General features: G+C 57.1%; 5 protein-coding genes across 10 annotated transcripts; 2 read left to right on the top strand and 3 right to left on the bottom strand.

The window, feature by feature from the left end:
* Window positions 1-403: 403 nt before the first annotated feature.
* Window positions 404-2842, bottom strand: RPL27 (ribosomal protein L27). 2 transcript variants are annotated; one of them, XM_030023321.2, is made up of 5 exons: window positions 2656-2842; window positions 2471-2553; window positions 2140-2309; window positions 1383-1493; window positions 404-494 (listed from the first exon to the last, which is right to left on the bottom strand). In XM_030023321.2, exons 2-5 carry the CDS (start codon window positions 2549-2551, stop codon window positions 446-448), a joined length of 411 nt encoding a protein of 136 aa, XP_029879181.1. In that variant the 5' UTR covers window positions 2552-2553; window positions 2656-2842; the 3' UTR covers window positions 404-445. The 2 variants fall into 2 exon arrangements, with proteins under 2 accessions (XP_029879181.1, XP_029879183.1); XM_030023323.1 differs by lacking the exon at window positions 2656-2842 and having other exon boundaries at window positions 2471-2554.
* Window positions 2843-3096: 254 nt separating this feature from the next.
* Window positions 3097-7916, bottom strand: RUNDC1 (RUN domain containing 1). The gene is made up of 5 exons (XM_030022093.2): window positions 7522-7916; window positions 6571-6729; window positions 6102-6300; window positions 5724-5831; window positions 3097-4730 (listed from the first exon to the last, which is right to left on the bottom strand). Exons 1-5 carry the CDS (start codon window positions 7855-7857, stop codon window positions 3865-3867), a joined length of 1668 nt encoding a protein of 555 aa, XP_029877953.1. The 5' UTR covers window positions 7858-7916; the 3' UTR covers window positions 3097-3864.
* Window positions 7917-8062: 146 nt separating this feature from the next.
* PTGES3L (prostaglandin E synthase 3 like) lies at window positions 8063-10448 on the top strand. The gene is made up of 7 exons (XM_030022671.2): window positions 8063-8246; window positions 8688-8801; window positions 8920-8986; window positions 9313-9411; window positions 9829-9918; window positions 10029-10082; window positions 10333-10448. Exons 1-7 carry the CDS (start codon window positions 8239-8241, stop codon window positions 10342-10344), a joined length of 444 nt encoding a protein of 147 aa, XP_029878531.2. The 5' UTR covers window positions 8063-8238; the 3' UTR covers window positions 10345-10448.
* LOC115344567 (alanyl-tRNA editing protein Aarsd1-like) lies at window positions 9855-15525 on the top strand. The gene is made up of 14 exons (XM_030022091.2): window positions 9855-9918; window positions 10029-10082; window positions 10333-10816; window positions 10893-11015; window positions 11089-11248; window positions 11713-11770; window positions 12111-12267; window positions 12361-12477; window positions 13163-13293; window positions 13469-13535; window positions 13730-13821; window positions 14308-14362; window positions 14942-15036; window positions 15304-15525. Coding segments are annotated over exons 2-14 (1677 nt in total). The 5' UTR covers window positions 9855-9918; window positions 10029-10080; the 3' UTR covers window positions 15440-15525.
* Window positions 11951-23874, bottom strand: G6PC1 (glucose-6-phosphatase catalytic subunit 1). Of its 5 annotated transcripts, none has more exons than XM_041125585.1 (6): window positions 23583-23874; window positions 22307-22416; window positions 21395-21503; window positions 21042-21157; window positions 19993-20518; window positions 11951-11971 (listed from the first exon to the last, which is right to left on the bottom strand). In XM_041125585.1, the coding sequence occupies exons 1-5, from the start codon at window positions 23810-23812 to the stop codon at window positions 20007-20009; spliced, it is 1077 nt and encodes a 358-aa protein (XP_040981519.1). In that variant the 5' UTR covers window positions 23813-23874; the 3' UTR covers window positions 11951-11971; window positions 19993-20006. The 5 variants fall into 5 exon arrangements, with proteins under 5 accessions (XP_040981519.1, XP_040981520.1, XP_040981518.1 ...); XM_041125586.1 differs by lacking the exon at window positions 11951-11971 and adding an exon at window positions 13006-13602; XM_041125584.1 differs by lacking the exon at window positions 11951-11971 and adding an exon at window positions 18580-19053.
* Between the last annotated feature and the right edge of the window lie 2669 nt (window positions 23875-26543).

Below are 26543 nucleotides of genomic sequence, written 5' to 3' on the forward strand. Positions count from 1 at the left end.
TGACCAGACATTGAACAGCCACTGCCAAGTCACCGCACAAGTCACCCTCTGTCTGGCTGCATGTCTCAGCTGGAGAGGAGAGCAGGAGGCACCTGGGACGAACCATTCACCTTCCCTCTCCCAGGGAGCACCGGCGTTTTGGGAATGAGCAGTTTCCAGCAGGGGCTGGAATGACGGAGATCACCTTGGGCAGCAGGGAGGGGAAAGAACGAGGGTGCCTGAGGACAGTCCCACAGAGGCGGCAGGCTCACCCACAGCTTGGGCCCTACAATGCTCCACAGACGCTCTGAAGCTCGCCTGGGCTGCAACGGCTTTCCCAGCTCTTATGGACACGCAGAGCAAGAGCATCCATGCCAAAGAGAAAAAGGCCTAGCAATGCTTTTTTTTATACAACAAAACAAAATGGTTTTTCATAAACATTTATTGATGCAACCTTGTTACACCTTTAGAACCGCAGCTTCTGGAAGAACCACTTATTCTTGCCCGTCTTGTATCTGAAAGAAGGGGAACACAACAGTTAAGAGAACGCTCCGTACCAGCGGGCAGCAGCACAAGACCTGCACCTGAGCTGTCCGTATCCTCCCACATGGGCAGGATGCAGCGCCTGGCTTACCCGGAGTAATGTGCCTGGTCTCTTCAGCTTGGGCTGCAACTAGACCCGCTCTAAACCTTTACACTGTCAAGGGAAGGAAACACCAGCTTCCAGATTTTCTCATGAATCCACCTCGTGAAGGACACCCACGCTACGGTGGCTTCCACCCCAAGAGATAAGAGGGCAGCACACAGCAGTCCCGCTAGACATCTCATGTGGGGGGCAGCCATCAGGAGATGCCCTTGGAGAACAGCCTATGATCACGGGCAGAGCGCTTTCTAACAGCCAACACCTTGGGCTGCCCGCGAGACACCCTGTGTCCCGCTGAGGCCGCGCAGCTCCTTCTACTAAAGGAGTTTCTGAACAGAAAACTGAAAAGGACTCTTAACCTGGAACACTCCTGGGCAAAGCCTCAGCGCTGCCCTGTCCCACTACGCCCAGCAATGGACAGCCAATGAACTCGTAGCGGGATGCCAAGTGATCTGTCACCTGGCACCCAAAAGGCCCCACTCGTGCTGGCATGAGGCTGCAGCATCATCATAAATGTCAGCCTGGGTCTACGGCTGTTGGTAAACTGTTCCCCATCTCAACCCACCAGCTCCCTGAACAGACAGTTGTGTCAAGACACACACAGAAGGTGAGGAGGAATGTACTCAACCAAAAATATATTCAAGGAGGTTGGGGCAGAAGGGTCCAACCTGGGACTCCCCCAGGCTGTGGCACAACCACGCCAAGTCCTCGCCCCAGGGACAGGTGCTCACACCACTGAAGAGATGAGCTTCCAACTCACCTCTCCTCAAATTTCACCTTTGCTTCACGTCTCGCTTTGCGTTTTAGAGCGGGGTCCCTGAACACGTCCTTATTGACGACTGTTTTGTCCAGAGGAATATCAACGGAATACCTGGGTGAGAGAGCGGCAAGGTTCAAAAGAGTCACGGTACCTAGCACAGGGATGAAAGCACAGCAGGCAGCCCGAACCGGTCAAATGCACGTACTAGTGCCAGGTTAAGGGACTACAGCTCTTAAAGTCGTCTCAGTTCAGGAAATCACCAAACCACCACAGCATCCAATGACATTTAATTCAGCCTACACAGGAAACAGCTACACACTTCCCAAGAGATGAGCAGCTCTATCCAGCACATTGTATTTGGCAGCCTGCACCAACAGGAGCTCCAAGGGGACGGGAAGAAATGTCACTGGGCCACACCAGCTCTGCCAGCACCCCAGACCCTTATGACTGTCTCAAAGGCTCACCCACTGACACCCTGTCATCAAGAGGAAAGCGAGTGTGGCTGAAATAAGAGCCAGGTGCCTTATTTCAGAAGTTCACTAATATTTCCCCTCAGCTTCACACCCCCCAAGTCCCTGTTTTTGCAGAGCACATGCCCCGCGTTCGTTCAGCCGCCTAATTAAGAATCTCAGTGACTCCCAGTGTTCACCGGGGAGAACACTGCAGAACTATGATCACTGAAAGCAGACGAGACTTCTCTGGCCCTGCCAGCAGCAGGCTGCAGCCCCGCTGGCGGCACTCCTGTGGCCCCACTCACCGGGTGGGCATCAGGTGGTTGTAGTTGTAAACCTTCACGAAGGACTTGATCTTGGACCTCTTTGCGATCTTCTTCTTGCCCATGGCGGCAGTCACCTTCCGCGGGTAGCGGTCAATGCCGGCCACCAAGGCGTGGCTGTACGGCCGGTCGGAAGTGCCATCGTCGATGTTCTGAAACACACCGACCACAGCCGGCGATGGCACCGCGGAGTGCCAGCCGCCGCCGCGAAAGCCCAGCAGGGACCCCCGTTTTGTGCGGACGCCTCCAGAAACTGAGAGCAGCGGCAACGCTCCGGCCTCTTGCCCGCTCTGCAGGGCGGCCCCGCGCTCACCTTCACGATGACGGCCTTGCGCCCCGAGTAGCGGCCGGCCAGCACCAGCACCACCTTCCCCGGCTTCATGAACTTCCCCATCTCTGCGGAGACAGCGCGCGGCAGTCACAGCCGGGCCCCCGACACTCCCCCGGCCCGCCGCCCCCGCGGATGGCGGCGGATCTCGCGGCCGGCCCCGCACTCACCAAGACTCCCGCCGCGATGGCTCCCAGACCGGAAAAGAAAGCGGCCGCCGCGCCGCCGACCTCTCACCTCGTGTCACTGCGTCACTTCCGCTTCGCCGTCCGGGAGAAGGCCGCGCATGCGCCGGACGACGCCACCGTTGCCGGGCAACAGGCGGCGGTGCCGGGTGTCCGCCTCCGCCCCCCCCCCCCCGGTCCCCGCCGGTCCCGTCCCCTCCCCTCCCCTCCGGTCCCCCGGCCACGCGGCCTTCCCCGGTGGCCGCGGCAAGGCGGGTGCCGCCCCGGGCCCGCTGCTGCAGCCAGCAGAGAGCAAATCCCCATTCCAACAGGAACCGCGGATCATTTAAACTCCGATTATAAATATTACAAACCAAGCGAGCTAGCACAGCCGCAGCACAAAGGCTAGTAACGAACGCGAATTAAGACACAGTCACTGCAGGTGGATTCTCCACACACAAACACTTGCTAAAGCCATTTAATGCCTCCCTTATAAAACACCGGGCTGCCGGTGCGCTGACCATTGCACAAAAGCTTCAAAAAAGGAGCTCGGGGACTGCTGGACAACACCGCGGGTGCCAGCCCCTCGCCCGGCAGCTTGGAAGAACATGGCCACTTCTGTGCACTGGGGAGCCACCGGAGGGTCGCAGCCCCCCACACCTGCGGCCCAGCAGATCTGTCCCAGTTTTCTCATACGTTCACACTGGGGAGGGCAAGTCGCTCACCACTGGGTGACCCCCGAGGCAACTAAACACCTGCCAGCCTGCCTCTCTCTTCCCGTGAGAGGTGTCTCATAGGGGCATCATTTAGAGCACAAACTTTGAGAAATAACCATGCGGACGCAGCACAGGAGCTAAGCTGCACCTTCAAAAGGGCTTTCCCCCACCTGCAGGCTCCATGGCCAGGCCTCTACCACACTCAGGGCAGCCAGCCCCACACACTGAATGCTCACCGGCATCTGCTTGCCAGCAAAGCAGTTTTGCTCTTCAGAGCTGCATAAAAGGGGCAGGGTGAGGTGCTGTAGAGCGCACAACCTCCAGCAGCTTTGCAGTGGCAGCCTTGTAAGACACAGATTTCCAGCATCAAGACACAGTAAGATTTCCCCAAAAGCAAATACCAATTTCAAAGAGCTAAACTTGGTCTTAAAAAAGCCAGGCTTCTTGAGCCCAACAGCTGCCTACTTGTGGAAAATGGATGATCTACAATAAAAATACATCAAAAAGCATCTTTGATGTTTTTCAGCTGCCGGACAGCCAGGTCAACTGGGAGGTTGAATTTCAAGTTGCTCAGGCGACTGAGAATGTTCAGCGCGCTCTCAAAGCCCGTGTTTGCCATGTAGCTCCATGGCTGGTAGTGGGACTGTACCAGAGCTCCAGATTTGCAGATCAGATTTACCCAGGAGACCAGGCGCTGCTCGTTTAGTGCCATACACACCAGAGCTTTCAGTTCAGAGTCTGCACTGCGCTTGAAGGGGTCGTGCTCCGTGAGGACAGTGTGAATCGCTGTCAGCAGGCTCTGTTTGGGGGTAATGGCCACTCCTCCTGTCACAGGCAAGGCAAAGGACTGGGAGAGCTTGCGAGCCGGGGATTCCACAAAGGCTTGTCCGTTCTTAGTGTTGTAATACTTCACAAAGAGCTCCCAAGGGTGCATGGTCTGCGGTGACGAGGTGAACGCAGGAATCAAGCACGCAATGGGTGCCAATACCAGGCTCATTCCTTGAGAGGAGGCATAGAGCCCGTGAGCCATCAGGTCTCGCAAAGCAATGGTCAACTCCTTCCGCACAGCTAGAGTCAGCTCATCTCTGCCTCCTAAGGGAATGTCCTGCAGATCGGAGGAACTGGTAATGTGGTCTTCCTGCTGGTGTTTCACAGCTAGCTGCCTCACCCGCTCTACTGACAACTCCAGTTTCTTAATTAAGGGGGAATAGTCCTTGTTGGCTTGGTCCTTCTGCCAGAGGGTGCGAGGAATCTGACCAGTAGCACAACCAAACTGACTCACAGCAAATATTTGTAGCACAGCAAGCATGCGACGCATGAGGTGCAGGCCCGTTTCTCGCATCTTTCTGGCATCTTCTGGGTTCACTGATCAGGTTAGAAAAGAGAAAAAAATACTCTCATTAAGGAATCAACAGATCTGCTCTTCCATACACACAAAGGGAGAGCAAATGTCTGCTCGCCCTCTGCCAAGGACTCTCCTCCTCCTTGGGAGCTTTTGTCACCAAGACTGATGCTACTTTTTCTAGTTTCAAAGCACTGAAGACAACCAGAAAAGCAAATATTTGCATGGCCTGTTCTTGACAATCAGGTCATCTTACAGAGAAGAAATCCTACAACAGCTTTCCTAGTGGGCATATACACAGCGAGGAAAGATCATTCTTTAGACACGACGACATCACACGGGTAATTAGGAGATACCAAAACCTTTGCTGAAGAAGATCACTGCCTAATTTCAAGAAGCATCTTGTCTCAGCAGGCTAACATACACTGCTTACTCCTGACGCCACTACTAAATTCAATTTACAAGAGTAAGACCCAAATTCCATCTGGGCCAGTATTCTATCTCTGACTAGCAGCAGATGCCTCAGATTACAAAAGGTAAAGGTCTTGTAGTATTTTCTCTAGTATATTATTCTAGCTCCAATAAATTCATGTGGTAAGTAGGTAAGTCTCAAATTATAAAGAACACTGGATCCATCCAGCTCACTGCACCTGCTCGCAGAGCTAAGAACTCAAAGAGCATTAATTACAGTCCAGCCCAACAGCATGTACAAGACAAGGCTGCTCAGTCTGTCTGCATTTTGCACTAAGTATCCAAAGTCCCTTCTATTCCTGATCTCCGCTGAGGACCAATCCCACCCTCTAGGCCGCACGTTCAGGTTCTGTGACTACTCTAACGAACCCATGGAGGTAACTGGACACAGGCCTTCTGTCAGTGGGAGCAGGAAAGCACAGAAACCAACTGCCAGGAAAAAAGCAAAGCAGCCTAGCATGACTGGATGCTGGTTCACCCTTGCTGAACCTCAAGTAAGAGACGGCAAGAGCATTGCCAGAAGCTCTGAGCCAAGCAGTGCCCACCTCTATTTCCAGAAGGCCGTGTATTTGGTTTGTAGGAGCCACCGCCATCTTTTCTGCCTGCACATTCACAGTGTCCGTCTTCCGCCTTACCAGAGCTTCCAACTTCATCTAGAACAAGAATTTCATGTCACACTATTATTTCACACTTGTGAATTTAAGCTGCATATCCCAAGTATTAAGGTCAATATTCCTTAGACCTCTCTGCACCGTTTTTGTCAGTCTCTCATTCTCCCCACCATCAGTTCAGAGAGACCTGTACCTCCCTGTGACCCAGAAACTCTTCCTGCATCCTCTGACATCTGTGACCTCCCTCCTCATGACTTTTGTCAGGGAATTACAAAGCAATTCAATCTGCTCATCTAAAAACTCAGCACTGACCCTGAATGAAGTTGATGAACATTTCGAGGTCCCTTATCTGTGTCTTAAGTTGCTCCACCAGCTGCTCCTTCACCCTGGCTGGATTAACAATCTGTGCTATGGCAGCATCCACACGCTGTCGCAATTCCTCTGGAGAGAGCGTTGCAATATCTTCACTCAAGTCCATGTCCAGCTTCTTTATCAACTCATTTATAATCATCTGCAAAACACAAGTTAGTAGCATGATCTCACCATGTGGCGCTGCTGCCCATGAGCTTCAAAATACTCCTTTACCCACTCATTGCCTTGGAGACAGGCCACCTTTGCTGCACATAGAAAACTGCAAAAGACGACAGGTTTACACATGCAGACGAACTACTGATACTCTACTACAGCCACTGGTGAGAATTAAGGACTGACCAACTCCCACAGTCAGTAAGAGGCTCACAAATGCTAAGAAGAACAGGCAGAAGGACTTTGCGAGCCTTACCCGTTGTCTTTCCATAACCACAGACTGTGGCAGAGAATCATAGCTGCCCTCTTGGTAAGCAAACGTCTCCAGGTCATCCAGCTGTGTCTTGAGCTGCAGGATCAGCTCTCTCTGCTTCTCCTTCTGGACCTCAATTTGCTCCTGCTTCTCTCGCTCGCTCTGAAAAAAAGTTACCAGTAAATAAAATTGAAGATTTATTGTCATAGCCAAACCCCAGAGAACAGGATCATGGTATGAGGAGTGTTTCCCTCAGTTCATACACTTAACTAGCGAACACTGCCTACCAGTCTGAGAGAAAGATGTGCCTGAACATCAAGGAGAGGTACCAGCCGCACCACCTCATCTGACAAAGGAAAAGCCTCTCCAGACCTCCCGCACCCGAGCCCCGTCTCACAAGGCTGGGATCCAGAAGCACTGTTGCAAGTCGCCAAATAACGTGTACGTATCAAAGATCCTCTGAGTCACCACCGTGCCTGGGAGCGGAGCAGTGACACCCAAAGCAGAGCTTTAACGCACGTCCACGCCAGCCGGCTCCAAGTCGTCAGGGACCCACACACTCCCGTGACTGAGCTTCGTGCAAACCTGCCAGCCCGGCCTCTCCCCAGAGCCGGCCGCAACCCGCAGTGGAGCATGAGGTCCCTCCGGATGGCACGGCGTTAGGTGGCCGCAACGGCTGCCGCTCGCCTCGGCCACCGAGCTCCCCCTCTGCGCGTCCCTGCCGCGAACAGCGGCACGGCCACCGCCAACGGGCTCCAGCCCGCCGGACGCACGCACTGACCCCGGGGCGGGCAGCATGGAACAGAAAACCGCCCCATGCCGCCGCCCCAGAGGAGACGGTAATCTCCTCGCCCCGGCAAAAGCCGTCGCTCTGCCGGCACCGGGGCCGCAGAGCCGGCTCGGCACGGCCCGCGCCCCCCCGCCCCGGCAGCGGGTCACGGCGGGTGCACTCACCGGGGCGTCGCCGAGGCCGTGGGCCAGCGGCGCGGGGCAGCCGCGGAAGGCGAAGTCCTCCAGGTCGCGGAGCAGGCGCTGCTGCTCGGCCGGCCCGGCCCGCGCCACCTGCCGCAGCCGGAACTGCACCTGGGCGAAGTGCGAGGCCAGCGCCAGCAGCGCGGCGTGCAGGCGCCGCCGCTCGGCCCGCAGCCGCGGCACCGACTGCGGCGACTCGCCCGCCGCCGCCGCCGCCGCCTCCTCCTCGTCCTCGTCGTCCTCCTCCGTCGCCGCCGACACGGCGCCCACCGGCGCCCAGCGCTCCCCCGGGCCCAGCGGGCCACCCTCCGCCTCCATGGCTGCCGCTACCAGCGCCTCGACGCCGCCGCCGCCATCTTGCCGCCGCGACACGGCGCGGGGTGGGGCCTAGCGAGGGCGGGGCGGAAGCGGGGCGGGGCCTGCGCGGCGCCAGCGCGCCCCCCGGCGGCCTGGCGGGACGGCTGCGGCGGGGCCGGGGGTCCCGGGGGTCCTGGGAGTCGCGGGGGTCCCGGGGCGCGTGGCCCGGCGCGGTGCGCGCCCACCGCGGGGCGGCGCTGGGCCGGCGACCGGGCCGCGAGGTGGCCGCGCCACGCCAGGTCCGGCCCGGCCCGGCCGATCCCCGCTCCCGGCCCCCGCTCCCGGCCCCGCCGACAGCCGCGCCCCCGGCCCGAAATAGCGCGGGGCGGGGCCGGCACCGCCATGGCGAGGTGAGCGCGGTCGGGCCGGACGGGACGGGCAGCGCCCGGCACCCCCGCGCGGCGCCCGGTCCCCGGGACAGTGTCCGGTCGGGGTCTCGGGGACCCGCCCAGGTCCCGGAGCCTGAGGCAGCACCGGGCAGGGCCCAGCGCCGCGGGGCCCCGGCCGGGACCCTCCAGCAATGGCAGGGGAGAGCGAGGGCAGGCCGGCCTGCCGGGCCTCGCTGGCTGCTGAGGCGAGGGGCCGTCTGGGGGGTGAGAGGGGAGAGCTGCGTGCCCACCACCCGGGCCCTGCACCCACCTCACTCTTGCTGCCAGCCCCGGAGCTCGGCCCAGGCAGGGTACATGTTTGGGGCACTTTCCTTGCCCCAATTCCCACCCCATGCCTTGCGTGGTCCCTGTGGAGTGCTGCTGGGCACCGCAGAAAAACCTGCTGGTCTGCTCTTTCCCAAGGCAACCGGCAAAGACACTGTGGTACGACCGCCCACGGTACGTCTACCTGGAGTTCTGTGTCGAGGACAGCACGGATGTTAAGGTCATCATTGAGGACCAGCGGCTGGTGTTCAGGTGAGCTGCCACTGCCCTGCCGACCAGGGACGTGGCCCTGAACTGGTGGTGGTCTGGGGGATGGGGCACGCGTGGCCTCAGCCCTCTCCTAAGCCAGGCTGTTACGGTGTTTTGGCAGTTGCAAAAATGTGGATGGTGTGGAGTTCTACAACGAGATCAACCTGTATGCCAGGGTCAACTCCAAGGTGAGGCTTCCGCCCAGCAAACTGTTCTCTGACAGCCTGCATCGGGCTCAGAATTAAATCCAGCCTGTGCAGTCTTGAGCAACGTTGCTTAGCATTGAATCCTGCCCCTTTCCCAAGAGCCTGAGCGGGGTCAGCACAAGCCTGTGAGCCCTGACCCTGGGCCGGGCACTCGCAGTGCTACCTGGGGCCAAAAACAACCTGTCTCTGTGGTTCTGTGTCCCCCACAGCCTGAATGTGGCTGAGCTTTAATCCTGTGTGTGTCTGCAGTGGATTACAGAGAGGACTCCGGCAGACACTGAGGTGTGGCACCCCCAATCTCTTGGCAGGACTCACGGGAGAAGCGCTCCGCCCGCTCCATCACGTGTTTTATGAGGAAGTGGAAGGAGAAAGTGGCCTGGCCCCGTATCACCAAGGAGAACATCAAGGTGTGTGTGGCCCCTGGCAGCCAGGACCAGCCTCAGTGCATGTGCTGTCCCCACACAGCACTTCATGGCTCCTGGGGACCAACCTGCCCCCAGGACAGACACCAAGGGCCCCACGCGGGCATCCCAACAAAGAGCTCCCAAAGAGCCCAACCTCACGGTCACTGCCAGTCCATGGACCTCTGCCGTCCAGGAAGGACGCAGCACCCCTTTCCCTCGACACAGGCGGAGTCAGGACCAGCACCCGCAGATGAAGGGACACACTCCCCTTCCTGCCCTGCCCCAGCCTGCCCAGTCCCCTCGCCTGAGCAGGAGCAGTCTGCGCTCACCCCACAGAGCAATGCCTGGGCTGTGAGGACGGGGCTGCCCGGTCCCCTCCGTGCTGCTCCCTCCCTCAGGCGATGTTCTCTCTGCCCACAGCCAGCCTGGCTCTCCGTGGACTTTGACAACTGGCGAGACTGGGAAGGGGACGAGGAGGTGGAGAGGGCCATGGTGGAGCAGTATGCAGAGGTGAGCCGGGCTGCAGGCCTCGGTGTCCCGGGGCGCGTGTGGGGTGGGTGCTCGGGATGGGGGTGGAGCTAGGGATTCGGAGTTCCCACAGCCGTTTTTTTCCCATCCAGCTCCTGGAGAAGGTGACGGACAAAGGTCCCCCTCCGGCCATGGACGACCTGGATGTAAGCATTGCCCGCGAGCTGCTTCCCCCAGGCGCTGCTACACGCTGCAGCCGCCCCTGCTGCGCCGAGCCTCTGGCCCTCCGCTCGCTCCGGGACACCGGCAGCCGCTCCAGCTGCTCTCCTCGGGCAGCCCGTCCCGGGGCCCGCCGGGGACATGCTCCCCAGGGCTGCCGGGGGCTGCCCAGCCGGTACCGGCCGCTGTGGCCGGGGGCTGGCCCCTTCCCTGGCACCTCGCTTCTCCCTCCCGCAGGACGACCTCTGAAGCCCAGGCCCCCGGGGACGCCGCGGCCGCGGGAGGCTTCCCGGTGCGCCGGCAGCACGCGCCGACGAGCAGCGCGGGCAGGGCTCTCCAAGGAAGCGGAGCCGCCCCGGCCGGTTCCCCGCCGAGCGCAGCGGACCCCGACCCAGGGCGGCGGGAGCCGACCGGTCTCCCCGTGCCGGTTACCCGCGGGGGGCACAGGGCAATAAACGTGAGCTGCCGCCGCCGTCTGCTGTCCGCTCGGGCCGCCGCCGCCGCGTCCTACCCCGCCGCCGGCACCGGCAGCGCGCGCCGCGCGTCACCCTGCAGGCCCCGCCCACCTGCGGCACGGCGGCCGCCAGCCACGTGTCCCTGCTCGGCCGCCGTCGCCGCCAGGCCCCGTGTCCCTCCCCGGCCGCCGTCAGCCCCGTGTCCCGGCCGCCGCTCCGCTGCCGCCATGGTGTTCCAGTGCCAGCGGGACAGCTGGGCCCGGCAGGTAGCGGCGGGACGGGGGGGGCGCGGGGCGGGCGAGGCGCGGGCCGGCCCTCACGGCGCCGCCGCCTCTGTCGCAGTTCGCCACCAGGGTGGTGTCGTGCCGGGCGGCGGAGCTGCGGCCCGAAGGCGGCGGGGAGCCGGTGCGCGGGTTCCAGGTGGTGCTGGAGGACACCATCCTCTTCCCCGAGGGCGGCGGGCAGGTACGGGCCGGGCGCGGGGCCGGGGCCGGGGCTGGGGCCGGGTCGGCGGCGCTGACGCCCCTCGTGTCCGCAGCCGGACGACCGCGGCCTCATCGGCGATGTGCCGGTGCTGCGCGTCACCCGGCGGGGCCCCGAGGCCGTCCACTTCGTGCAGGAGGCGCTGGAACCGGGCGCCGAGGTGCTGCTGTCGCTGGACTGGGACCGCCGCTTCGACCACATGCAGCAGCATTCAGGTCCGTGCCCCGGCCCAACCGAGGGGCGTCCGGTAACACCGCGCTGCGGGGGCGGCCTCGCCTGGCTTCACCCGGGCCCCGGGCGGGGGGGCCCTCAGTGCCCAGCTTGCCCTTACCCTGGTCGGGGATGGGGGAAGCCTGACAGCTCTGCACGCCCAGTCCATCCCGGGGCTCTCCTCGGCCTGGAAGCAAACCCGCCACGAACAGGTTTGGAAGGAAGAGTTCAACCTGCTTCGAAGTCTTCAGTGCGCGCCTTGGTGCTCTCAGGGTCCCAAGGCCCACGAGGCAATGGCTGACTCTTCTGTCTGCTCCTAAGCAGTAGCATAAGCCCCACAGAACCGAGCATGTGGCTGGGCATTTGCAAATATCAGGGGGAATGTCAGCAGAAAAAATACAGTCTGACTGAAAATCTCTTTTCCTGCGTCTGGTGGCACTCGAAGCTGTTGCTTGCACCTCTCTTCCAGGACAACATCTCATCACTGCCATCGCAGAACATATGTTTGGATTCAAGACAACTTCATGGTGAGCAGGAAAAAGGCTTCTTGTTTGGCCTGTGCCACTGTGCTGGTCTGCAAGGAGCTGAACATTGATAAATCAAAAGCAGTTTGCCCTTGGACATTTCACTCGAGCTCAGAGGGCCTGGGAGAGGTGACTGAACTGGAGAGAAGCTGTGCAAAGTATTTGCTCTGTCTTGTCCTCCTCCAAGCATATGCATCTGGTGATCTGTAAAAAACAGGGAGAGGAGTGAAGTATGTTTTGTTTCAGTCACCACGTTCCCAGCAGTGGGATGGCACTTAGGGCTGCACAGAGGGACCTTCCAGCTGGCCTTAGCTACAGCAGCGGATGTTCTTCATCGCTGCAGGGAGCTGGGCCGTCAGCGAAGTGTCATTGAGCTGGACACCCCCTCGATGACAGCAGAGCAAATAGAGGCCCTGGAGAGGAGTGTGAATGAGAAAATCCGGGAGAGGGTACCTGTGGTGGTGAGGGAACTGGCTGCAGATGACCCTGAAATTGAAAGAGTGAGTGGTGGGGAGAGAACGGATGATATCTGTGGGACTGAAATAACTGTGGCATGAATGTCACCTTGTTTGCCACTGTCCTCCTTTTGCTAGGTGAGAAGCCGTGGTTTGCCAGATGACCACGCGGGGCCAGTGCGAGTTGTTGACATCGAAGGCATAGACTCCAACATGTGCTGTGGGACGCATGTGTCCAACCTGAGTGACTTGCAGGTGGGGGGCTGCAGCTGAGCTGCCTTTGGGAGCCTCGCTCCGCACATTCAGACCTAGCACAGCAGCAGTCCCTGAGATCCAGGGTCTGCTGGAAATTGTCCTGATGGGGAAGCCCTGTGCTGGGTGAGCCCCAATAGGGCCTCACACAGGTCAGCAGCCTTTGTCCAATCAGGCTCCTTTCTTTCTTTGTAAAAGAACTCAGCCCTTGTCTGTAGCGATGATATTTTCTGAACTGCCAGTGCCTCTGCAGAGGGCATATGGTATATTGCCAGTTTGGCGGTGCATTGCTGGGTTGCTAGCCATTTGTTCCCTCTGCTTAAAACTCTGATATTTTTGAGTGTTTGTCATGAATGAGAAATCCTCTGTGCAGAGAGGTGGAGATAAAATTCTAGAGCTGCCTTTAAGTGCTTCTGTCTTTTCAGTCGTTTGTTGGAGTCTGTATCCCAGCAGAGACGTCCAGATACACTGCAGAGTGCAGCCCATGACTAGCAAATTGTATTAATTCCACTGTATTGCCATCCTTTTTTTTGTGCGTATGTTGATCTTATGGCTGATTTTAATCAGTTTATTTTCACTGGCAGAGAGCCAATATGCACAACAAGGCATAGTCTAGTAGGAACTGACCACCTGTGTGAGTACAAGCAAAGTACAGTCCTTTTCTGAACAGGGTGATTTTCTTTTTAAGGTTATTAAACTCCTTGGCACAGAAAAAGGGAAAAAGAACAAAACCAACTTGGTTTTCCTGGCAGGAAACAGAGTGCTGAAGTCAATCGAACAAAGTCACAGTACTGAGAAGGCTCTAACGTCACTGCTCAAGTAATATCCTTTCCACTTTGATTATTTCATCTTTACTATTCCGTCTGACAAATACCACATAAGACTTGGGGTACATCTACGCGGTGGTTTTTATGATGTTACTTGCTTTTGCTCCTTTAAGAAATCCTTTCTTTGTCCTCCAGAGTGGCGATCCAAATTCTCCTTTTTCTTTCAGAAATGGACCAGGTGAGCACATAGAGGCTGTGAAGAGACTGCAGAGTTCTGTGAAACTGCTTCAGAAGGTATGAGGATGGCTGAGAAAAGCAGATGGTGGCTGCTTCCTGTAGACTTGCGCTTTAGTCGTGATAACTGGGAATTGAATCGTAGACATCAGTTTTTGTCGATATTATGAAAACTGCTCCCATCTCTGGGAACACAACTCAGTGTTCACACTGACTTCTCCATCTGCAGTACAATTTACTTGCTTTTCTTTCAGAATAACTTGAACCTGCTTAGAGACATTGCTGTTTTGATAGCCCGGGACTTCAAGAGCAAACCTGTTCAAAGTCAGCTGTTCGTGTTACACAGGTATGTGGGAGTTCAGGGAAAAGGGTAAAATGGTATCTTACACATTTATGGCAGTTGCATCTCTCTGACACCTATTCAGGCTTGTTTCTCAAGAAAGAATATAAACAAGGTGAATAGAATATTAAACTGTCTCACCCTGCTGGAAGGTTGTGTAATTAAAGGAATGAGTTAGTAATTCAGTCACTGAATTCTTCTGGTTTTATAGCTAAGAAATAACTGTGTCTATCTGATTTCTCTCTGCCCTTGATATTTTCAAATAAAGCTAAGGAGCTTTATTTCTTAAAGATAAACACTTAAATAATTTCTAATATGTCCACAGGAACACACAATGACAATTTAGATATATAGAAAAAACCTAATCTGCATCCTAACAGCAAGAGGCCAAAATCCCAGGCCTGATCAGGCTTTTGGTTTCTGATTGATGTTTTGGACTCTAGAGGGGATTTTTGCTTCTTTATGAAGTGTTGTTTTTACCCATTCATACAGGAAAGAGGGTGACTCTGAATTTATGAATATCATCGCTAATGAGATTGGATCAGAGGTGAGTCACTGATGAAGACTAACCTGACACCACTGGCTTTTTCGTTCAAGCTGTAGCACAGGCAGGGCTCGGCTTCTGTTTGAACTATAGTCAGAAGGTACAGGTCTGTTTCCTTTTAAAAGTTACATGAGGTTATTGTCCCCAGCAGCCTCAGTCTGCAGGAGAATCCTCAACAGTCAAGAAATACAACAGTGAAAATTCAGAGCACTGTGGAAGAGCCTGTCCCTCAAAGAGCTGTACAGAACCTCATCAGCTGTTTTAGAATAGAATAGAATAGAATAGACTATTTCAGTTGGAAGAGACCTACAACAATCATCTAGTGCAACTGCCAACCATATCCTTTTAACTTAGGATACCCCAGTACCCATTCTGTCCCCTCCAATATATGATTGACCACAAAAGGTTCAAAAGCCCCCCTCCCTTTTACTTTCTTCAAATTGAGTCTCTGTCTCAGTAACACACAAAAACTTCTGAATTGTTTGCATGCTTGGATGGGTCCTGTGGCCAGTGTCTCTGTCCTCTTCCCAGACAAAGGCGGCACTGGTTATTCTGGAACAAGGTCCATCTCTCTGTCCACAGGAAACCCTGCTGTTCCTGACTGTGGGAGATGAAAAAGAAGCAGGACTGTTTCTTCTAGCTGGACCTGTTGAAGCAGTTGAGAATTTAGGTCCCAGGTAACATGTTCTATGGTTTCTTTAAAATTAGTAAGAATTCTAATGTTGCAGACTAAGCAGCCGAGCAGTATAATTAGGGCATGGATCCTTGTTTGCTCTCTGGAGCACATTCATAGAATCATAGAATGGTTTGGGTTGGAAGTGACCTTAAAGATCATCTACTTCCAACCCCCCTGCCAAGGGGCACCTTCCACTAGACCAGGTTACGCCAGGTCACTCTCTTCTCTGCAAGTAAGTGGCCTTCAGCCTGTACTGTTGTTACTGCAGGGTGGCAGAGCTGCTGGGAGGCAAAGGAGCTGGGAAGCGAGGCCGCTTTCAGGGCAAGGCAACCAAGATGAGTCAGCGAGGAGAAGTGCAAGCTCTGCTCCAGGAATTCATCAGCCGTCGAAGCCCTGAAGCATAAGAAACAATGCTCAAAGTAGGGTTGTCTTCCCTGCTTTGCATAAGCTCCACTAACTTCTCTTCCAGAGAATAAAGACATAAAAACAACAGCTGGTGTGCATATGCTCTGTGTGAGCTGATTTGGTGCTCATGGAAAGTTGGGGGAGGGGATCTGCTGTCCACACTTTGCTGCAAGGGTTCTTTCATTTCCCCAGGCAAATGGTACCCATTCTAAAAGTAGTCATTATTTAACCATTTTGTAGGCTTCCTAAAACCAAGAGAGGGGCCCTCCTATTTGCAGTACACTGTGGCTTTTTACTTTGTACCAGTTGCTGAGGAGTAATTGATTTGTGAGCGTATTTATTTATAATAAGCTGGATGCATTTTAAAAAATCGGAATACTGGTAAGAAGCAGAGGGTTTGAGTATGATGTTTGCCAACAAGTGCAGAGAAAATGAATCAAGCTTTTGCTGCTGAAATTTTGTAGGGAGGAGAAGGAATGAAATGTGGCAGGAATTGGAAGGATGCTCAGATCAGTAAATCCCCCTTAAAAGACCAAACTAAGCTGGTCACCAGTTATGGCTGCCTGAGATAGAATGGGGAGGCAAGAAGACAAGATGCTGTTCTCAAGCCTGTGAGCAAGGAAAGGAGGGGGCACCAAAGGACAAGTCTCTGTGAGCCCTTTTTTAAAAAAAAAAGATCTGACCTTTTTTCCTGGCTACTCAGAAATCTGTAGGTGCTGGAGGTCTGAAGATGTTTGCGCTAATGCCATTGCCAGGGCCCCTCACTGCTGGCCAACACACAGGGCTGCTGCTGACCTCTGGACTTGGCGGTTCCCTCGGGCAGCAATTGCTATTGACCCAGCTGTGACATTGATGGGAGCAGCTGTCAGGTAACTCCGGCTTCATCGCTGCAGTCCCAGAGCTCTGCTGCGGTAGCATCAAGTACATTACTGCAAAAGGGAATTTCATCCATTTGTAGTTGGCCTGGCAGAACAATGTTAACACACACATGCTGACTCTTTGTATATGAGAATGAAAGGCGGATAGAAGCAGCCACCTAGTGCTTTGTTTTGCAGGCAGACGGAAAACCATATTAAAGTCATTTGTCTGAGCTGTACATTGGGCATTTCTTGTAGGTGTGTGCCTGAACACTTCCTTCACTTCTGTTGCCACAAGCTTGAGCTTTCATTACCATTCTTTTCTGCCCAGCAGTGGCCTTTCCCCTGCCTCTGCAATAGTATCTTGTTTGGCTCTTTTACATGATAAGAAATAGCTCTACAGAAAAGCAGTCGTCTGGCCTGAGCATTACTCTGAACAAGGCCGGCTAGGTTGTACGGTTTCAACTGTCAATGCCAGATTGGGTCTTGGCATACAGCTGACTCGTGGTGCTTTCTGTGCTAGTCTGCAAAATGTGACATCGTCCAAGCTCAGGCCTAGAGCTCCTGAGCATTCGCCTTTGGAACAGCAGCTGTTTCTGAAGTCCCCTAAGTAAAGACAGCAGCTTTCTGTGCATGGGTACATTGGCACCAGGCTGGCGTCTTCCTGGTCCACTACAGCACTACACCTGGTCTACTACTACACCTGGACTTTGCTGTGGGGTAATGGCAGAGGAACTGAGCCCTGAGCTGTCCTCCAGCAGGGCAGCCCTCAAAGAGAAGAGCAAGGTCACGATCATCCCCACTCTCATCTCCCATCCCTCTGCAGCTCTGTCAGTTCCCGTCCTCCTCTCGACGTCCCATCACAAGAACAGTACCCGAGTTTGGGAGTCTCCAGCAACCAAACTCATTTACAAGTGAGTATCATCACGAATGCTCAGCAAAAGGAAGCTGTTCCCCACCTGACATCTCGGCCTGGATAGTGGCAAGCTTTCCTCAGGCTTGATCAAGCACAGCAAAGGATACAGTCTGGAATCAGCTGGGGCAGAGAGCAGCTGGAAGGGGGAATGGGTGCCCCACAGGCAGGAAATCATTCAACTTCGTGTATCAGTCCTTTCCCTTGTTGGGGTGCAGTTGTTACTGGTCCATTTTTGAACATCAGAAGTTTCTCCTGCTAATGCAGATGTAAACTCCCTTGGGATCAGGCAGAGCTACTCCCCACTGTTTTTCAGCTTGCCTCTTCTGCCAGGGTGGGTCCGGGAGCTGTTGCAATCTCAGCTGCAGAAACTAAAGGGCGCTGTGGAGTCACGGTGTGAAAAAGCACGGCAGGTAATTTGGGAATTTTTTTTCCCCTTCTTGCTGGAAATGGCATGACAGGTTTGGTTCAGATGTTGGTAATAAACCGAGAAATAGAAGAAAAGAAACCTCTATCCTAAGGAGGTTTATCTATCATGAACACAGACGATAGTAGCAGCTCCAGCACACAGGGTTTCCATACACAGCTGATGCAGGTACCATTCAGCCGAGAGACCTTTGCCAGCTGTTGGTGAGCAGCAGCAGCAGGCACAGGGTCACGACTGCGGCACCCATCAGCGCCTGTTGGGACTCTGCTGCTGGGGGGGACCAGCAGCCCTTGTTCCCACCGCGCACAGCAGGCTCCCAGAGAGGAGCTTTCTGCACTTGCCTCCGTGGGGTCTGGCTGCCCCATCCTGATCCTTCCGGGTTGGAATAACCACTGGGCCAAGCCTGCCCACTCCCCAGCTGGAGGAAACTTGGGGGGGGGGGGGGGGGGATGTCTGTGTGTGTGCGCACACATGCGTGTGCATCTAGGTAAACTTTCTACAAAGAATTAGGTCCACGGCTGAGCTCTGTACTGAGCAAGCTTTACAGCAAACTTTGCCGTGGAAGGCATTCTAGCGTGGATGGGTTTTAGCATGGGGTTCTGCTGATGTGCAGTTTGGTCAGAAGGCAGGTGCTCTCTCACCTGATGGCTCTCAGTGTTTTGGCAGTGGGAGGGCTCCCATCAGATGGCTGGGAAAGGCTGCAAAGCCTCACACTCTGCTGCCACATGTGGTAAAGGCCATCAAAACCACAGCAAGACAAGGGACATTACCATGGCTCTGCTGGACACCGTCTCCTGAAGGCATTGCAAGATCTGGGCAGGGGAGATGGCATTTCTCAGATGCACCACACCAGAGAACACTGCTGATGCTTATAGCTGGGTATGGGGTAAATGCTGCAGGAACTGGTGTTTTGGGGGAGATACTGCACATGCACATGTAGAGTCTGGCAGGAAGAAAGTATCTGTACCTTCGTATCTATTTTAAACTATATCTCAGACTGAGAGAGGATGTTTACTAACTGAGTTAATTGGCTGGCTGTACAGCCTGTACGGCTTTGAAGTCAGCAGGGCAAGCCCACAGCCGACTTCCTGCTAACGAGCACGGCGCCAAGGCAGGGACGAGTCCGCCGAGCCGGCAGCAGCGAAGCAGCTTGACCCCACGTTGACGCAGCCGCTTCCTGCGCCCTGGGCAGACCCGGCGTTCAGGCGAGCAGTGCCGGGAGGCCGAGCCAGCACTGACCACCGGGTCCTGACCCCGCAATGCAGCCAGCAGCCAAATGGCAGCTCTGTCCCCGCAGCCTGGGGGCTCAGCACAGCCCCAGCCGAGCCGGTTGGTCTCAAAGCCATGCTTGTTTCTGTAACCAGTGAGGTGACGCGAGTGTGTCCCTGTTCCTGGCACAAGGTGCATCCAGAAACCCTGGATAAACAGTGCAAAAAGCAGCTCGTCCCCCCGCACTGTGCTGGCCATGTCCAACTGCACCTGAGGGTGAAAGGTGACGAGGACTGGGGGAGCCTGGCGCTGCCTTTCCCAGTGGTTTGCCCATGCCTTGCAGGTGATGGTAGGAGCAGGACCCCATGGGAGATGTCCTTCCTCCAACACCACCAGCAGCGTCCACCGCAGTCCCTGCACGTGGGAGCCAATCCCCCATCCCACCTCACTGGCCAGCGAGATGTCCAAACTCACCAGCTAAACACACCTTCAGGTTTAATAAAATACCTCGTTTACAGATACACCCATATGTATATGTGTATATAGCTATGCATTATGTATGTGTACACACATATGCAGATATGTACACCATGCCACTTCACACGGCAGTGAATACTGAACACCTCAGGACTGGGATGGGGCTCCCACAAGCCGGTGCTTTACCTCCAAATCACAGTGTCTGCCCATTGCTGTAACAGAGCTGCCTCGCCAGCAGACCCCGAGCACCCATGGGTGAGCACCCTGCTCCCAGTGCTGCTGTCCCCAGCCCTGCAGCATGGAGGTGGCGCATCCCCATGAGCTGCAGGGGAGCGCAGGGTCTTCCCTCTGCTGCCACTGGGTCCCAGGCTGATGAACCCCACCTGTGGGTGCGGGAAGGGCGGCAGGAGAGCCCTGGGAGCACAGGGCTCACTGTGCCATTGGCTGGCCACAGACTGCCCCAGCTTACAGCATGACCAGCATTGCGGGTCCACGCCACGGGAGCCATCTGGCAGCACAGCCAGCCCAGCCTTCACAGTCTGCTCCCAGTGTGGAGTCAGTCTGTGCAGATTTAGCGGGGAGCAAACTGTGGCTGGGGTGCACCTAGGGTCCAGTGACTGTCCCTGAGCCCAGAGCTGGGGGGGGCCGCCTGCCCGGGCACACCATTACCTGCAGGGACGCCCCTAGACAGCCTTCTTGTCCTGTGTGGCCCGGAGCTGGGAGATGCAGTAGGGGATGAGGCTGACAGTGGCCAGCGGCACGGCTGCGCTCTTGCAGAAGGAGAGGACGTAGAAGAGCAGCTGCATGTGGGAGGGCGGCTTGAAGGCGTCGAAGAGGTGTAGGATGAGGAGGGACGTGGCGATGCAGCCCAGGCGGAAGGGCAGCTGCTGGCCCTGCTTCCCCCGGCAGCTCTCCAGGTACATGTGGGAGTTGAGGGCCAGCCCCAGCCCGAAGAGGATGCCCAGGTTACGGAGGAGGCTGGCAAAGGGGGTGGTGTCAATGTGGACCCACTCGGGGTGGGTGCACCACCTCCGCGCCCTCTCCAGCGTCCAGAGCAGGTCCACGCCGAGCACCCGCAGCAGCAGGTAGAAGCCCAGGGCAAAGCTGAAGAGGAAGAAGGTGATGCCCAGGTACCGGCGGAGGCTGGCGTGGTAGATGCAGCGGACATGCTGGAAAGTCTTGGCCACAGCCATCCCTGCCAGTAATGAAGCAGGAGAGGAGGCGGTGCTGATCAGTGAGTGATTGCCTGCCTCAGGGTGGTGGAGCTAAGCAGATCCCACAGCCCTGGGTGCTCTGGCGGGGGACACGTGCTGGGGGCTACCCAGTTGCTCCCATGCAGTGCTGACTGCCCCGACGGCCACCACTGTGCCCTGTTGCTCACAGACAATTGATCCTGCTCTGTTGCCCAGTGACAACCCTTCCACACCCCAGGCCTGCCCTGCCTGTGCCTTTGGGCCACATTCACTGTCCCTCAGAGCCCAGCAGTGGCTGGCAGCGCCCTGTCTGCCTGGGACTCATGCCTCAAATGGGATAGGGACAAAGGCATGTCCTGGTGGGCATCCTGCCCGTGACGATGAGGGCAGTAACTGCAGAGCCACAGATACAGCTTTGTCACAACCCTACACACTTCTGTCAGGCTGTGCACTCTTCCTGGCCGGTGCTGCAGACCAGCACGGCGGTGCTGTGGGGAAGGGGATGGGGGGGTCTGATGCACTCACCTGAAATGACCCCCGCAATGACCTGATGGGGGAAGTGGGCAGCAATGAAGACTCGGGACAGGCAGACGCAGACCTGAACTGCCCAGAACCCTGTCCAAAGCACCATCCACAGCACCCTGCAAGGGGCAGGCGGCCACATCAGTGCCAGGGCCAGCTCTCGCTGCCTGGAGCGCTGCGGTCGCACCCTGAGCAGTGCCTGGCTGCCCACCGAGCACGTCCTGGTGCACACCCCACCTGGGGTGCCATGGCCTGGCTGTCTGCCCACAGCCTTGTGCCTCAATGGGCTCAGCTGCAAGCCCATCGGCTCTGGAGCACCCTCTGCCCAGCACAGGTGATTTTGGCAAACAACTTACCAGTATTTGAGCGTCCTCAACTGCTTCTTCCCCATGGCAGTGGAGAGGAGGGCTGTCACCATGACATAGTACACACCTGCTGCGCCCATGGCGTGGCCAGAGGGGCTCCCTGGGCAAGAAGAGAGACCCAGGTCAGACTCCCCTTCAGAGCAGGCTGTGCCCTCATGCCTGGGGGGCTCCCAGACAGCAGCCCAGGCTCCAGGGGCTGCGGCACTGGGTGGCACTGCACCCAGCACCTGTCCCCCAGCGGCTGCGGTGTCACCTCTAAGGCAGGCGCCCAGTTCCGTCCCTAGGTGCAGGCAAGGCTGGAGCAGGAGACAGCACAGCAGGGGCAGTGTGGGAGCATGGCTCTGGCTCTGAGGCCCATCCGCCAGGCAAGACTGTGCAGAGGGCACTGACCATTCCCGACGGCTTGTGCTGTGTGCCAGGGACACCTGAAGCCCTTCCCTGGCTCTGGTAGAAAACCCCAGGCAAAGTACAGACAGAGCTGCTCTGGAACCAGGCAAGCCCCTTCCCCATGGAGTGGCTGCCCGCAACTGGGGCTGGAGGGCAGAGCACACCCCCAGCACGGGCCAAGGCTGTGGCCGAGCACAGGCAGGGGTTTGTGCTGAACCGCCACGTCTGTACCGAGGGTCAAGGTCTGCTCCATGCAGGGGCTGCCCTGCCTCCACCCGCTGCAGGCACAGCCGGCGTCCCCGGGGACCAAGGCAGGGGCCAATGCTGCGGCTCAGTGATAACAGCCCTCTCTCAAGAGCTAGCTAGGGGTGTGTGCTGCTGGTGGGCTGCCAGCTGCGGCCCCAGTCATGCCAGCACCCTCCTCCCTGCAGGGACCAAGACCCGGAGTGGGGAGCTGAGTGTGCAGGTCCCCTGGGCAAGCGCCTGCTGCCTCTGCCAGGGCTGGGGGGTCCCTACCAGGGCCGGTCTCGCAGGTGAGTGGAAACTGCTGGATCTCTGGGGCGGAGGTGTTGCTGTAATAGTCCGTCTCGTGGACCCACCAGTATGGTCTCTCCCCAAAGAGGATCCTGAAAAGAAAGGAGAACGGGGGCTCTAGGGGTCCTGGGCACTAGAGCAGGTGGGCACCGCTGTGGTTTCTGCTCTGGCCCAGGAGCTGGAAGAGGCAAAGGACCCATGAGCCATCCAGGGCATCCTGACAGACACAGCATCCAGCTGGTCGCTTGGTCCCAACAGCTGACACTGCCTGTCCGTGTCCCCATCCCTGGCCCCTGAAGGGGAAGAGCAAGAACTTCCTGGGAGCAAGTCAACACGCTGAGAAAGAGGAGCGGTGTCTGCTCCCTCTCACTCTTTTTCAGGCCAAGAGCAACTGTCTCATGGTGGCATCAGAGGCAGAGGCCACCTGCCCCTGTCACATGTGCAGGCAGCGTGAGCATTCCGGGTTATTCGAGCTGCGGGGCAGACGCAGAGCCGGGGCAGCCAGCACAACCCCCCCGACCACCCTGTTGGGTTCTGCTGCAGGGACGTGGGGCACAGCCCACGCACATGGGTGCATGCAGCCCCAAAACCTTGGGACGCTGAAACGCAGCGGCAAGGATGGCACTGTGCTGGTCCACTGCCCCTGCAGCCACTGGTACCACAGCCCACCACCCACAGGGATGGCACCCATGGCTACCAGCTGACACTGAACCCTGCTGGGCTGTGATGCCAGCGTGGATCGGCCCCATGGTACAATTGACACTGCTGACAAGGCCATCTCGTGCCTGGAGCAGTGTCTGGGTTCCTTGCGTGCTCCTTACCATGACTACCTTTGCATCAGCGTTATCAGCCGTGGAAAGGAAGGGGATATCAGTGTCCTGGCTTACCCATGGGAAATGCTCGCCTAAAAGATCAGGGGAGCACCAAGCCCTGACCCCGCATATCAGAGCCGTGCCAGGCCATCCCAGCGGCCTCCCGTGGTGAGGGGCTCCGTGCAGCCCCCACGCAGAACTGCAGCCCCAGCTGACAGCAAAGGGATCTGTTTGCAGGAGGGTCCATCTCTCTGCCTGGCTTCTGGGAAGTGGGGAGACCTGCTGCTGCACGGTTCAGGAAGGAGTGACTGTTACCACTGGCAAGCTGGGGGCCAAACTCTGGTCTTTGTTTTACACCAGTGTCAAGGTTGAGAGCGCACATCTGGCCTGCATCAGTCCAGCTGTGCCAACATGCCCAGAGGGAGCCGTGGCGCAGGGCCACTCACCACTTGAAGACGAGGTTGAGCCAGTCACCGATCACGGCCACCCAGATGAGCCTGATGCCTACTGACTCGCTGAAGTGGAACCAGATAGGGAAGAGGACGAAGAAAGTGTTCCTGAGGTCGGCGGCAAAGGAGATGAAGAGGAACCAGTCCTGGGAGCCCTGGAAATGTTCCTGCAGCCAGTGGGTCGCCTGGATGCCCATGTCATGCAGGAGGTTCATGCCAGTCTCCATCTTCCTCTGCAGCCACTGCCCTTCAGCGCAGCTCAGGCTGTCCCACGCTCCCCTGTGCCGCTGGGGTTTTATACTCTGTGGGCTCTTGTTTGCCACAGGCAGGTCGCTTGTCCCAGCACTGATCTTTGGACCCAAAAACACTTTTGCCAAAGGTGCATCACCGGGGGGTTGTTACAAACATGTTTGGAACAACTTACGTAAAAGGGAAAAACAGGCTTCGAGGGCGCGTGGACCGTGGGGTGCTCCAGCACCAGCACTTTAACCCTTCCCCGCAGGGTCCAGCATGCGGGCAGCTGCCTCACTCGGGGGGGGGGATCCTGCAGCCCCTGCTCCTCCTGCTACCCAACACAACAGTTCAGCTGCTCCTACTGAACCTCAGTGTTTGCTCTGTTATGAGGAAGGAGATTCAAGCACCCACACTCTGCATGAACAGCACTGCAGAGCTGCCGCAGCCCCAAACTGTGACATTTCTCCCATCCCTCTGCCATCACCCCAAGCACCACTGGAGCATCACAGGGATGCCTGGGAGCATGGACTGGGTCGTGCATGGCGTGGGGGCCAGGCTGCCCACCACTCCCTTGTCAGCTGAAACCTCCAGCTGACGAAAAAACACCTCTCTGCCATGGTGTTTGCCAGGCTGATTTAATGAGGACTCTGCGTAATGGGAAACTTTCCAAGCCATTTCTGGAGCTCCCTGCAGCCTCAGACAGCGAGGCTTGGGGAGCTCCTGGCTGCCATCGATGTTTTTCTGATCTCTGGTGTGGGGTTAAAGGACCTTTGCAAATGACATTCCCAGTGAGGGAAGACATTCCTCCCAGCACAGCTCCCCTGGGTTAACCCCCTCCTGCACAAAACTGCCCTGTCAGACCCCGGCTCTGGGATAGAGCCGAACACACCACTCATCCAGCCGGTGCCAGGTCCCTGCCTGTGGCCTTTCCCCATCCCAGCCACACCACGCTGTTGCTGGCAGCAGTGCCGGCACCGCAGCTTTATCCTCCTGTTCGTCCCCAGGAGGTAACGGTGAATGAGCAACATGGAGAGCTATTTCCAGGAGCCTGAGGACACAGGATCAGCCTGGCAGGAGAAACCTCCTTCCCCAGCTCTGGCTGACCATCATAGGTGCTGGTGCACAGACATGCAGCCCCATGGCAGTGGTGTGGCTTGCCCAGCCAGAGCCCGCCGCAGCAAAACAGGCAGCTGCCCTTTCATGGGGGAACAGGCAACAAGGCGTTAATGATTAGCAGCCAGTGAAAATGCATCACTTATCTCTCTCCTCGAGAAAGTTCAGGTCAAGATCCTTGAACTGCCCATGTGCCGTTTGCTGGTGCAGAGCAGGCAGAGGTCGTGTCCAGTGCGGAGTCCTGCCTGCAAAGAGGGGGCTCTGTGCAGCATCCTGCCTTCTTGCCTGCACAACATCTGGGGAGCCACAGGATCTAACAGGCAAACACAGCAAACCTTCCTCCCTGGGATACAGGCATAGACTGCTCTTGGAGCTGCCAGGCCAAGGAAAAGGGACCATATTCACAAATGCCCGTGCTCTGAAGGCAGTTGGATGATTAGAGCTCTGCCTCAATCTGCCTCGCAAGGCTGGGACTGCCAGGGCAGATCTGCAGTTGCAGACCAGCGATGCCTGTGCTCTGCAGGCAGCTTGTCCTTGGCCCCAAGGACCTGCCTGTCGGGTGGCAGCAGCCAGGATCCCTCCCGGTGTCCTCGCTTCACACCAGGGCTGACGCTCCTGGGCAAAGGGAAACATGGGCACAGCCAAAGCCTGACCCTGCGCTCAGCATCCTTGGCCCAGGCTGGCCTGATCCAACCCTGTTCCCGGGGACAGAGCACAGCCAGAGCAGCCTCACCGTGCTGGGGAGTGGGGCCAGGGGAGTTCCAGGGTGGCCAGGGCCATGCACGGGGCGGGGAGGCAGCACCAAGGGCTCACGCCGGTCCTGCCGAGCGGCAATTTCCCAGCTGCCTGCCGTCAGTGAACTGGAAATGCATGTGAAGGAGAGGAAAGTTGAGTGCCCGAGAGAGAAATGGTGCAAATGCTGCAGGATCAGCCCCAGCCGCAGGCGCATCCCTGCCCAAGGCTGCTCCTCCGCGTCCCTCCCAGCCCAGGCTTGCTGCGCCCAGGGGAGATGGACGCAGCTGCTCCAGCCTCCAGACTGAGCTCCCAACCTACAAAAAAAAACCAACAAAGCAGAAGTTTGCACAGAAATGGAATTACTCTTGCAAAACAAATTCCCCAACAGCTCATTCTATGGTCCTTAACAGAGAGTGGCTTTGGGCCAGTGTGAAGGAATGCAACAGACTTGGCTTCTGCATTGAAAATGTTTTGAAACAGTCAGCAATAAATTCTCCCTAAGAGATTTCACAGCAGAAAATGGGGGCAAAAGGTGCTGGGGGATGGGGACTAGCATGCTCCAGTCCCCTTGGAAAGGGTCACTGCAGGAAAACTGGGGCCGCAGCAGGGACATGCTGGGAAACGGGACGGGAGCAGCCACCTCCTCCTTCCCAGCACAGTGAGGGCTGGAGCAGCGCGGGAGCGCACATGAAGCGCTGTCGATGGAGCTGTGCTGCTGACAGCACCTGGGGTTTTGCATCCTGGCCGGGTTGGCCGTTGGTTCTGGGAGCGCCATGCCAGGCTCTTGCTCGTCCCTTACACTGGGCAGGCACGCTGGCAGCCCTGCTAGCCAGCGATGTGCATTGCAAACTGACCAGGGTGGCTTTCCCAGGGGAG

The sequence above is a fragment of the Aquila chrysaetos genome, chromosome 8 (assembly GCF_900496995.4).
Source record: "Aquila chrysaetos chrysaetos chromosome 8, bAquChr1.4, whole genome shotgun sequence".
In the NCBI taxonomy this organism is placed as follows: domain Eukaryota; kingdom Metazoa; phylum Chordata; class Aves; order Accipitriformes; family Accipitridae; genus Aquila; species Aquila chrysaetos.

What these genes read in the sequence shown, in the direction of transcription:
- LOC115344567 (XM_030022091.2), top strand. An exon ending in GCTCTAACGTCACTGCTCAA is followed by an intron (nt 13,294 to 13,468) that starts GTAATATCCTTT and finishes TTTTTCTTTCAG; the next exon opens with AAATGGACCAGGTGAGCACA. An exon ending in CTAATGAGATTGGATCAGAG is followed by an intron (nt 14,363 to 14,941) that starts GTGAGTCACTGA and finishes CTCTGTCCACAG; the next exon opens with GAAACCCTGCTGTTCCTGAC.
- RUNDC1 (XM_030022093.2), bottom strand. Translation starts at nt 7,857, where the DNA reads ATGGAGGCGGAGGGTGGCCCGCTGGGCCCGGGGGAGCGCTGGGCGCCG. An exon ending in ACGGCCTCGGCGACGCCCCG is followed by an intron (nt 6,730 to 7,521) that starts GTGAGTGCACCC and finishes ACTTTTTTTCAG; the next exon opens with AGCGAGCGAGAGAAGCAGGA. An exon ending in ACGGCCTTCTGGAAATAGAG is followed by an intron (nt 4,731 to 5,723) that starts GTGGGCACTGCT and finishes TAACCTGATCAG; the next exon opens with TGAACCCAGAAGATGCCAGA.
- G6PC1 (XM_041125585.1), bottom strand. Translation starts at nt 23,812, where the DNA reads ATGGAGACTGGCATGAACCTCCTGCATGACATGGGCATCCAGGCGACC. An exon ending in CACCTGCGAGACCGGCCCTG is followed by an intron (nt 21,504 to 22,306) that starts GTAGGGACCCCC and finishes CTTCTTGCCCAG; the next exon opens with GGAGCCCCTCTGGCCACGCC. An exon ending in CATTGCGGGGGTCATTTCAG is followed by an intron (nt 20,519 to 21,041) that starts GTGAGTGCATCA and finishes CATTACTGGCAG; the next exon opens with GGATGGCTGTGGCCAAGACT.
- RPL27 (XM_030023321.2), bottom strand. Translation starts at nt 2,551, where the DNA reads ATGGGGAAGTTCATGAAGCCGGGGAAGGTGGTGCTGGTGCTGGCCGGC. An exon ending in GCAAGGCCGTCATCGTGAAG is followed by an intron (nt 2,310 to 2,470) that starts GTGAGCGCGGGG and finishes GGTGTGTTTCAG; the next exon opens with AACATCGACGATGGCACTTC. An exon ending in AACCACCTGATGCCCACCCG is followed by an intron (nt 1,494 to 2,139) that starts GTGAGTGGGGCC and finishes TCTCTCACCCAG; the next exon opens with GTATTCCGTTGATATTCCTC.
- PTGES3L (XM_030022671.2), top strand. An exon ending in GACCAGCGGCTGGTGTTCAG is followed by an intron (nt 8,802 to 8,919) that starts GTGAGCTGCCAC and finishes GTGTTTTGGCAG; the next exon opens with TTGCAAAAATGTGGATGGTG. An exon ending in TGGTGGAGCAGTATGCAGAG is followed by an intron (nt 9,919 to 10,028) that starts GTGAGCCGGGCT and finishes TTTCCCATCCAG; the next exon opens with CTCCTGGAGAAGGTGACGGA.